This window comes from Barbatula barbatula, assembly GCF_947034865.1.
Source record: "Barbatula barbatula genome assembly, chromosome: 2".
NCBI lineage: Eukaryota > Metazoa > Chordata > Actinopteri > Cypriniformes > Nemacheilidae > Barbatula > Barbatula barbatula.
The window spans coordinates 19,923,012-19,935,194 of record NC_136767.1 but is presented as its reverse complement, the minus strand read 5'-3'; the positions used below and the strand labels follow the sequence as shown (position 1 = coordinate 19,935,194).

General features: G+C 38.2%; 1 protein-coding gene across 1 annotated transcript in view; it reads right to left on the bottom strand.

Annotated features, from left to right (window-relative positions):
• Window positions 1-11,545, bottom strand: part of cacna1ba (calcium channel, voltage-dependent, N type, alpha 1B subunit, a) — a gene marked incomplete at its 5' end in the record, with an annotated part of 90,920 nt that extends 79,375 nt beyond the window's left edge. The window contains 3 exons of the mRNA XM_079472826.1: window positions 8,844-8,983; window positions 9,263-9,368; window positions 11,283-11,545. Of these exons, the coding sequence (XP_079328952.1) occupies window positions 8,844-8,983; window positions 9,263-9,368; window positions 11,283-11,545 (509 nt within the window). The remainder of the gene's footprint in view (window positions 1-8,843; window positions 8,984-9,262; window positions 9,369-11,282) is intronic.
• Between the last annotated feature and the right edge of the window lie 638 nt (window positions 11,546-12,183).

The following is a 12,183-nucleotide window of genomic DNA, read 5'->3' as shown; positions in this document are numbered from 1 at the left end:
TCAGCACATTGAGCATATGCACATCTGTGATTGTCGGATATTGCACAGCGCTTCACTTTTTACACTTTTTGTCATGTTACAGCCTTATTCCAAAATGGATTCAATTCATTATTTTCCTCAAAATTCTACAAACAATACCTCATAATGACAACGTGAAAGAAGTTTGTTTGAAATCTTTGCAAATGCATTACAAATAAAAACCTAAAAAAGCACATGTACATAACTATTCACAACCTTTGCCATGACCCTCAAAATTGAACTCTGTTTCCACTGATCTTCCTTGAGATGTTTCTACAACTTGATTGGAGTCCACCTGTGGTAAATTCAGTTGATTGGACATGAAAGGCACACACCTGTCTATATAAGGTTTCACAGTTAACAGTGCATGTCAGAGCACAAACCAAGCCATGAAGGCCAAGGAATTGTCTGTAGACTGCCGAGATAGGATTGTATTGAGGAACAGATCTGGGGAAGGGTACAGAAAAATGTCTGCAGCATTGAAGGTCCCACTGAGCACAGTGGCCTCCATCATCCATAAATGGAAGAAGTTTGGAAGAATCAGGACTCTTCCTAGAGCTGAGCGATTGGGGGAGAAGGGCCTTAGTCAGGGAGGTGACCCAGAACCTGATGGTTACTCTGACAGAGCTCCAGCATGTCTCTGTGGAAAGAGGAGAACCTTCCAGAAGCACAACCATCTCTGCAGCGCTCCAGCAATCAGGCCTGTATAGCAAAGTGGCCAGACGGAAGCCACTCCTCAGTAAAAGGCACATGACACCCCGCGTGAAGGACTCTCAGACCATGAGAAACTAAATTCTCTGTTCTGATGAAACAAAGATTGGACTCTTTGGCCTGAATGGCAAGCGTCATGTCTGGAGGAAACTAGGCACCGCTCATCACCCGTTCAATACCATCCCTACAGTTCACATGCTGTGGGGATTTTTTCAGCGGCAGGAACTGGGAGTCAGGATCGAGGGAAAGATGAATGCAGCAATGTACAGAGACATCCTTGATGAAAACCTGCTCCAGAGCGCTCTGGACCTCAGACTGGGGCAAAGGTTCATCTTCCAACAGGACAATGACCCTAAGCACACAGCCAAATGTGCTTCAACAAAGTATTGAGCAAAGGCTGTGAATACTTTATATTACACTAGAGGACGAGCTCACACAACCATCTAACTTCCAGCAATGCTACCATCTAAAATCAAGCAAAAATTAAATGTACACAGGGTGGAGGAGGAAAAAAACACGAAAGACAGGCTAGTGCATTATAAACAAATGGAGCGAGCTGAAGACTTCATTAATAAGCCTAAACCAAACATTAGAAACTGCTGGTTAATATAAATGCCGTTCAAGTCCCTACCTCTAAATGTAATTGGTGCATACTAATACAGTTCCAGGTCCGATAAGAATGAAATCCAGGAATGTGTCCAATTTGGGTAAATTATATTAAGGATGGCAGGAACTGGATGAAATTGCCAGTTCCAATCTGATTGGCATGGCTTCTATGCAATTCCTAGGAGTCAATATGCACAAATTGCATGCGCCTGCCATAAACAAAGTCGATTTTTAAATTGTATGCACAATGCCATATAGACGGATTCGTCTTAACAACATAAACAAACGTAACTGCGCATGTACACTTTTGTGACCCCAACTGAACGTCCAGTACACTACACATTAGAGTGCCTGTAGATTATTTCTGATAACAATCAAAAGAAACGAAGAAGAACCGTTACTTGGCTAAACTTGTCTCTCAAATATTTTGAAATTAGACTGCGATACCAAGCTCCACCGCTTGATGTCAGTGTACCATATAGTTTGTTTAAATGCGACGAACTACAGGACCCATTCAACAAATTGATTATTTTATAAAATGAACAGACAACGAAAATCAACAGATCGTTTATTTAATAAAATTATTATACAGTAAAATAATTACAAATTAATGTGAACATAAATTAAAATAGTTATATTATTTGACACTAGCCAAACCGGAAGGTAACTGTGGTCAGGTGCACGTGTCCGATGAAACGGTGTATAGATGAACCATTTGTGGTTTCATAAATAATAATACACAAACAACCTTTCTTTGTAGTAGAAAATGTAAGAAAGAAATGATTCTTACTTTTGATTTATTTGATTCATTTAACCAATTAATTAACCTTTGACTTTGGGAACCAAGAATGATCAAATTTGAAGCAAAAACTGCTTCACCTTATAAGTGTATACTTATTCTTGATTGAAAGTTTGCAGCACTTCTTAAAGGATATTTCTTTGCAACCAAGTTTTAAATTCTATTTACATTTGAAATAATATTTAAAATATAAATACAATATCACACCACCTGATCAAACACTGTATACAGCATCATCTGTTGCACTGCTTTCCAGTGGTCAGTTTCAAATTTAAATGCACTAAAATGTCAGACAAAAAATGATTTGGTCCCTTTAGAGGTTTGTCACTACAGGTGACCTTCCTGTTCATTTGTGTAGGAATAAGCTGCAAGTGGATAATATGAACTTTCTGTCAACCGTTCAAAAGTCGGGCTCTGCAAGACTATGAGGAAATAAACAGTTGAATTATAATAGACAGTTGACAATGTTTCCTTTTAACAAAAATAATAAATAAACAGTGACATATCACTTTGTGTCACATATGCTGAATGATGACGACCTGTGACTGAGTCGTATTTCAATGACATTGTTTTATTAGATCCTGAGCAGGCAATAAATTCTCAATCCTATTAAAAGCCCCTTTCGAGATGGCTATCCGTGCTTGTAAGGGGCATTCTAATGATCAATAAAAAGGAAAAATGAAAGTAAATTGCCAATCCTACTTACTTTAAAATGATTTATCTGCAAAGACATGCAGCAGAACATTTATATCATTCATATATCTTAAAAATCCCCACAGAGCTATGTATTTGTTTATTTCACTATAGGAAGAGTTATGTAACAAAGGACATATGAATGCAATGGCTTTAACCAAAGCAAACACAGGCTTGACAAAGTCCTATGAATGTAAACAGACAATCCCTCTTTAGAGACCTATGTGATTCAAGAATTAAAGAGACTGAACCAGCCCGACGCAGACAGAGCAGCTCCCAGATATTGTTTGCATTTCTTTGATGGCTGGCTTTATGAGACAGAGCGCTTTCAAATATTTGACTCTGGTCACTGCTCGCTGTTTAGGATGAAATGACAGCTGATTTGTTCGACTGCTCTGCCAAACCACTAGATTTCAGAGTGCTAACATAATAGAAGCAGCCATAAAAAAAGAAACAGGAGGTTCATTTTACATGCACACACACACACTCGCGTAAACAGACACATACACCGATACAGGTGAGGCGAGGACATTTGAAAGGTCCATTTAGTCAAAGCTGTCTGGATGATTTTAAATGGGTCTATCCAAAGAATACTTACAGAAACAGCATCATAAAAAAACATATTATAAATAAAATAACAAATCATTAAAAATTACTATTTAAAAATTATTATAATTAATAATAAAAACTAATAAAATAAAAATAAAACATGCACTAAAAGCACACATTTTGGAAAAGGTATTTACACTTAGTCTTAGTCTTTTAGTTGTTAGGTCATCTATAAGTATATAGTTAACTATTAAAGTTTAAAAAAACTAAAATTATAAAAAATAAAATAATTATTGTTTTATTAATATTTGAAGATAGAATATCAGTCTTAATATTATTATTATTATTTTTATTAGAAATGTTGTAAAAATGTCAAATTAACTGGAAAACAGCTCAACTAAAACTGAAATTCTAATAAACTTACATAGCAGCTTAAAAATAACAAAATAGCTAAACATTAAACAACAATTAACATGAAAACTACAAATATTGAAATAAAAGCTAATTCTTTATACTTATTAACAACAAAATCTCATGGTTATTCTTAACTATAGAAGAGCTAATTTGTATAAATTCATATAACCTCATTCAACATTAGTTTTAGAGCTTGGGCTTGAGTCTTTTTCTAATAGTCATATGTTTTTGTACAGTTCACATCATCCAAATTAATACAAAGTTCATCATGTTTCCCATCTGAAGCACTGAAATAAACACTTTAGAAAGAACATTGATGACTGATCGTACACCATACAAATTTAGGGTCTTTAATTCTATAAAGCTTCCTAGACGTACACCAACAGATGCTATTCCATAATCATATTAGATTAAATGCAACAGCAAAACAGCTTTCTCATTTCAGTTCTGAAGGTGCCAGGTATTATCGAGTTAAACAATAACCTCGGGTTGGCCATTCCTTAAAAAACAAAAAATCTGCCTTCATACCACTTGAATACACACAAAAACATCTGTTTGAGATGCTAGTAACAGTACAGATGCAACAAAACGTGTGAAAAAGCTCTGCTTATTGGACGGTATGTAACCCAAACCACTCCCCCCCCCCCCCTCTTATAATACGCAGACTGTTAGACTGATGCCCCCAACTGTGTTTCTATGATGTGTCTCAACAGGAGGCCGAGACAGCATTACTGTAAGCCTCCACACCGTCTCTCCGGCAAATCTCCAAGTCTTTTATACAGACAAACCCCTCAGAACACAACACTGCCTTGTGCGTAGCTGTTGAATCACGGTAGTAAAGATTACAACTGATATATAGTAACACAAAGTAGACTACCCGACAGAGTGGCATCAGCATTGTTTAGGTCAGTGTCTGGAGAGGATTGCAATTCCCGGAACGTCTACAATGTTGCGTCTTCCTCAGGTTAATTATTTCAGCCACCCACAGAAACATACCAGTATTGACAGGTAAAGGTTCTCTGTGGCAGCCACAGAAACACAATCTACTTCCATAGCGCCGAGAATTGTGAGAGAGGGAATCAGGATATTGCTTTAGAAGGTGAAACGGCTGCAAAATCTATTTCTTCAGCAGGAAACCGAAACAGACACTGTGTAGGCTGTTATTCAATGCAGTGAAGGGGATCAATATACATGACATCTTCACCACTTGAATACACAATACAGTTGTACGTAATGTACAAGGGGAGCTTGACCGCTCTCTGGCTTTTCAGTTCTTTTATGTGGGTCTTTGTCGCAACTAAAGCAACGGCAATACACAATATAGTCATTTTAAACCTGTAAGGCTAAATGTATTTGTCTCGGAGCTGTTTTACGGTTAAACATTAGAAGTCAACAGGGATTAACATTTTGGATGAGGTGTTCGTTCAAGATTGTTTTCCAAGGACTGGGACGTACGACTGGGCACGTCCGGCACTTTGTAAGTCAATTACTCCCGGCAACAGTGATCAAACAGGACAAAGCAAAAGTAAAAGCTCTGGACAGATGGTGTTTAAGGCTTAGCTTCGGTTCCTGACATTTTGTTAGAAGCAGCAGGATATTCCATACCACCTACACATCCATAAACAGATGGAGCCGTAGACTACGGAGCGAGTACATACAGTACATTGCAGGAAAATACGTTTACAGTAGATAAACGGCGATCCTTTACAGCAAGAATGTATTCAATAAAAGTAAGTAGTAGAAGAGTTAACGTGAACTAACAATAAACAATACTTTACAAAAAGTTATCATTAGTAAATGCAAACATGATTCAGAGCAATATAGGTTTTATTAATCTTTGTTAATGTTTAGTAATGTTAGTTCATTGAGCATTAACTAATGTTAACTGTTATGCAGCGTTCATACCAGACGTGAATTAAGCGTTTTGCGCAAAGTAAATTACATACAAAGTCAATGCAAAGATGCGAATAGACAAGAACTTGAACCGCGCAATGTGATTGACTTGCAGTTAGAAATGTATTATTTAAAGTGAGTAAATGCTGAAATTATTATGAACTGAGATTAATAAAGATTATATATATATATATACATTTTTAGTTTATTATAATGCATTTACAAAAATTACAAATAGAAACTTATTGTAAAGTGTTACCGAATGTATAACATACTTCTACATACAGAAACAGGCCTACATTTCTTGTTATTTTTGTTAGTTTATGATCACTTATTCATCAACTAATGTTAATGTATACTTCATTGTAAAGTGCTGCCAATAAATCATTTAATCACAGCGAGTGTTCTTTTATCATCCTAAACAAGCTATCAACAACTATATGCAGACAAACATGCATCAAATTACTCCAATATAAAGATAATTATTACATCTTAAAGATGCTATTATTCATTCAATGCTAAAGAAATGTCATATAACACAAGGTTTTATCATTTCACTTTCCTACCCATGGTTCAAATCAAATCAGTGAAAAACATGCAAACAGAACTCATGTTCAAAAACTTAATATAACAGGAGACAGATTAAGAACAAAGCAGTGCCTGCTTTCTTGCAAAGCATTATTGGAAGCAGTCTCACAGCACACAAGGTCTAACAGAAGATCTAAGGGCGAGGCATCACGATCTGGCTCAATCCAAACACAGAAACATTTCCTCGACAAAACATTCAAAGCCCCCCCCCAGGTCCCTTTTCTATAGGGGTCCAGAAGAACACGAGGCTGAACAGAATCGCCCTCCAGGGTCCTCAAGAGGCTCATTAAGAGCGATTGATCTGAGCGGGGAACCCCAGCAGTCATTCGGCTCATCGCGAGATCAACAGCAGCGTGATGGCCACGCCTCTCACCCAAACAGTGCGGAGCGAGGAGTGAGGCAGCGGCTGCTGGAGTGTACAGCCGTAGGGTGCGCTGTAGCAAAGTATTTTTCAGTTCAATACAATATTGATCGGCTTGTGAGCCTATAGGGTGAGATATATTCTCTCATTAGCAAGTCCAAATGTCTTTTTGGGCCCATATTGAAGCGGCGAGAGAGTGGAAGTTTACCTTAAAGACAGGACTCTATTTTTCTGAGTTACAGTATGAATCAAATTTCACACTTTTATTTTGCCATAAATCATGGTTATTTGTCATCCTTTATGTTTGTCACTGGTTTTTGCAAATATCTAACCAATAAATAATATTAAAAAGTGCAAGTGCAACTTTGACAACACAGTATTTAATCATAGTTTTCCATTTCCTCTCAAACAGCGAATTTGAACATCTGAGTTTCAGACGGAAAACTGTGAAGATTTTTGAATCTGTGAAGATTTTTGCAGGCTTCCAATCATTTTTCATCTAGAGGATATCCATCGGGATGAAAACGCTAATGATATTCTAATGACTTTAAATCAAATAAAGATGAAGAGACATATGAGACTATGAGAGCACAAACTGTAAGCATACTTCAGATTAAAAATCACAGCAGATCCTCCTAAAAAACGTTTAAAACATTAAATCTGACGTAGCCAAGACCAATCTGACATTAACAACAGAGAATACTTTTTATTGTTACATTTTACAAAAAAAGCATAGGCCGTTCCCAGCCATTTTATTTCCAACTTACCAGGCAAAAGGCAGTTATGAGGATAAACTTAAATTTCAGGACACCTATTTCAGCGATCTGTATAAAAGTAGGTACAACTTATAAGTGGCAAGTCAAATTTATCTAATTGGAGACTACTAATGATATACAAGTACAATTCTTACAGCAACAGGACTCCACTAAGCACTTTTCCATGCAGTGTATCGGTTACATCCTGAGGATCGAACGGCAGTCAGGGTTTAATAAGTCATTCTTGAGTGGGACTGATCAAACGACTAAACTGCTCGTGTGGCAGACCTCAAGCTTTTAGGGTATAAAATGATTATCATTATTATTACATCACACCGCTCTGCTCTGGTTTAATGAAGCACATCCATTTCCCATCAAACACATTATGGTATTAGTGAAGGGCCAGCCCACACTGGAGGTGATGGAAATGGGCAAAGCATATGTCCATAAATAAAACAAAAAGCAAACAAACAGAGTGAATATATATTTCTGCATGTATTAAAACAGAGCACAAAAGCACCTTAGATTTTCAGAGGCAAAACATGGCTCTGAATCCGGCCTTGAGCGCGGCTGTTTGCTCTAGAGGAAGAGAACTGCTTCCTCTAAATCTGTTTATTTCAGTGAGGTGAAGAGGTGACGTAAGCCTTTGTGGATGGACAAAATGAATCTCCCAGCCATTAGCCAGGCAGAACACTCCCTAGCGCTCCCAGTAACCATACAGAGATCAGATTCACCGTAACACTGTGTCCGTCCCCAGGGATGAGTGCAGATCCCTGGGGCCTGTCAACCAGTAGAGCCAGTACAGCTGTGTCACTTTAGACATTTTAAGTAGCATCATTTTCACTTCCATATTCAATGAGCTTTAGTGGATCATTTTTACATCCCACTGCTGAATACGCTACCATGATGCAACCCCCAATTGGCACTCTCATTGAGATATGTAATTATACAAACCAAGACATTAAAACAGTGCTTGTCAATTATAATTTAAAATTCGTTAAACAGTACAAAATGTCATTTGAGATGCATTGGTTCTAACACTGTAAATCCATTTCAGAAACACCTCAAAACTGACACAAGGTAAAACAAAAGAATCATGTACTGTACACCAGGTGATAAAGTCCAAGAATAAAGGTCAGAATGTTCTCTCCACATGCCTTGGTGAACTCGCTCTTTGCCCCATTACACATCCGAAGCAGCGGCAGGTCATACTGTTGAAGCCCAAACCAGACACGCTGCACCCACTCACCAGCCCCCGGTCTGACCGCAACGAATACTCACAATCATCATTTATCTATGTACAAAACCTCTGCTACACTGCCTGTCAAACAGACCAAATTGCTTCCTCACCTTTGTCAACAATAGCAATACAATGACAAAAAACAATAGGTTGTTTATTTCCTCACCATTGTCTTTGCCTTATGTACTGTATAAAGGTTGCTTTAGTAAAACTTACCCTGTTAAAACGACAACAAAATCCATCACATTCCACCCATTGCGCAGATAGGAGCCTTTATGAAAAGCAAAGCCTAGGGCGATGATCTTGATCCCGGCCTCGAAACAAAATATTCCAATGAAGTAGGGTTCTGTGTCATCCTGTCAGGAAAAAGAAGAGATATGACATGTTATTGGTGCAAAATACACAAGACACAGTGTAAAGACTAACATAAATCTTTCTGATTTTGGTCACAGATTGCATACGTATGTTACTACTTTCCTGTGTTTCCACTCTTCTATCATTATAGTCACTCAAATAGCAATCACAACAACCATGATGAGTGATGCAATTACTTTTGGCATAAAGAAAAACTTTGAAAAAGAGTAGGGTTCTCAAAAGGCAATTATTTATATTATGTAGCACAAATTGCAACTTACCAGACGTTTTGACATGGGTGTCTTGTCTAACGCAGGTAAATGCTGCTCTAATCCCAGTACTATGCAGTTTGCTATGATGGTGGCAAGAATCAAGTACTCGAATGGAGTAATGTTGTTAAGGAAAGAGACCATGAAATACAAAGTCTGAATTTCCAACCATAACATGCACATCACAGAATCCGGAAGATGGAAATCAATGAAAACCAGTAAAAGAACACAAAACAGCACGATAACTTTCAAAATATAACCACATTAGATTTCAAGCTAATATTTCATTCCGTTCAAGATTTTGTAGGAAAGCCACCTATTTTCGTTTGAACAAATATTTATTTTACGCCACACTTCAATTTCATTGCCAATATTCAACTGTAATAAATGATCTCATTTAATCTCAGGTACCTTATGACCCAACCAACAGCTGCGTAAACTGCGTCACACACTCACAGATCTGCTGTTAAGAGGAAATGATGATTCTCTCCCATGGCACTCTTTAAAACACATTTGCGTCAGACTTGTGGCGACACATTCTTGAGACTGAACAAAGGGCATCATATAGAATTTTGTTATTTCACTTTTTACTTCTACGCCTATAGGAGTCATTCGAGATAATAAGATAGTAGATATTATTATCAGACATTGTTCTGCTTATATTAAATATTTGTTTGGGGACTGCCCTGTTGAAAAACAGCATATGCTGGTTAGTTAGGTTTTGAAGCATGTAGCTTGTGCTGGTTTAAACTGGTCCTAAACCTAGTCAGTTTAAACCACCAAATGACAAGCATAAACCAGCTATCAAAACCTACCTAACCAACAGGGTGTGACTGCTGACAAACCATGATCACGTGTTAAAAAAGGTTTACTTGGAATAATTTTGCTAACTAAATGTAAAAAATAAATCATGATTTACATGTCAAATTTCAAAAGACATAAAATAATTGTATGCAATGCAACTGGCATAACTGCATTTTTCATGAACCATTCCGCACTTCCTGTAGGAGTGAAGCGGAGGCGTTTCAGCACCTTGGAGAGCGCTTTGTTTAGAGCCAAAACAGCTCCTCAAACTTTCCCACATTAAGGAAAACGAGTATTTCATTTCAAATTCCACATACACACCCCGATTAAAAACAATACTGTTCAGAGGACATGCCTTAAGGGTAATACTTGTGCTCAAAACATTATACTACTAAACCGGTTCGTATAAATTGGCCAGACAATCAACTTTACTCCCGTTTGACTGTGTGCAATATGGAGCCTGTTTACATGGGGCGAATGCTGTTGTATTAGATGTATTAGAAAGTGTAGAATAATGGGCATATCTCAGTTACTTTATGACTGGTATTCCCAGGAGCAAGTCTCTCTGGAGAATGCACAGCAATTTAGGCAGCCTAATGCAAGAGCTGCATTGGTTGCTATGAGCGACAGAGAGGTTCGTTGCCTGACTAAAAAGGATCAATACCGCAGTGAATGAAAGGGGCAAAAACACTTAAAACTCTAAATCGCATTTTACAGCCTCTAAAATTTCAATTACACTTCTACGAGAGTTAGATATTTCCAGTATATTTCCAAAAAGAGATATTTTTTCCCATGTTGTCATGTTTTATTGTGTTGGTTGTATTTTGTTTAGAAATAAACTCTTCATGTAATTTGAGAATTTCACAAAGGCATTACGACTTATTATCGAATATAATTCTCAAATGTGAATTAAATACATTTGTCAGGGTTATTTTGTGAATGAAATCAGGCTGAAATCCCTTTCTAATGATGGTTGCTCCACCAGTGAGACAACACCCTGTTTACCACGTCATATATATTAGATCCTATGTGTGGTTTTCTTCTGAATGTAGGTGACATGCCCTACTGTAACAGAACAACTGCTTATGTCATTTCCACCGAGATATAAACAAGATCAAAGTTTTGCGACTTTAACTACAGTACTAAATGTCAAATCGATGCAATTGACATGTGACATATGAGGCTATTTTGCCCTGTTGCAAATGCCTGCGGTGTGCGTAAAGGATATGGCCACTCTGTTATTTTCTTTGCATATTTCCGAATAATATTATCTTCGCTGAAGATGAAAAGGGATCGGTTGACTGTCAGGCAGTTCTGTTTGACCGGTATCGGGTTGTATATGGCCATTGTCCGGGCTCTCTGGGCCATTGTTTGCTTGTATATCCTCTGTACGCCAGGGGGGCCGGGCTGCCGGCTTGCCCCTCTGCCTTGACCCGCTGGAGAGCCACCGCCTCCATACCGGGTCGGGAGATCGTCTTCGAAGCGAGCCATTCTAAAAACGCACAGATCTGACTATAGAAATCCAAATTCACATCAGACAGCGTGTGAAGAAGAAGCATCACAACACGCGATGTAGTCCCAGCCACCAGCTCTTCTCATCCGTATAGGTCTGGCATCCAGAAGAGCTTGTTCACCCACCAAATAAAGACAGTAAGTTTCTTAAAGTAATCCGGTTATGAAATACATCTCTGTAAAGGACATCTCCCCGCAAACGCTTTCACGAACCGAACGCCGGTTAAAGTTTATCGCCCCGTATTACACAATCCATCAAAAGCCGAATGACCATATCCAACCATCGACATTCTCACACCTCGTGCGAGTGGTTTAGGTAATACACGATTTCACGAAAAAGTACAGTCTTGAGAAAAAAAGACGTAAAGGTGCCGGTAAAACAGTGTTGGATATAAACCCGAGTCAAGACCACAGATTTGGGGTCCTGCTTCCTTGGTTGCAGAAGATGCTGCGATGTTTTCCCTCAGTGAGGCGAACGCTCTTCCTTCTCACGGATCATAATACGCGTAGACCGTCGCGTCCGTGTTTAGCTGGCTGGAATGAAACGGGCAAGCGATATTAAAGCCTCCTTTTCACTCGAGCAGAGCCTGGAAATGCAATTCTACCCATTTCTGCAG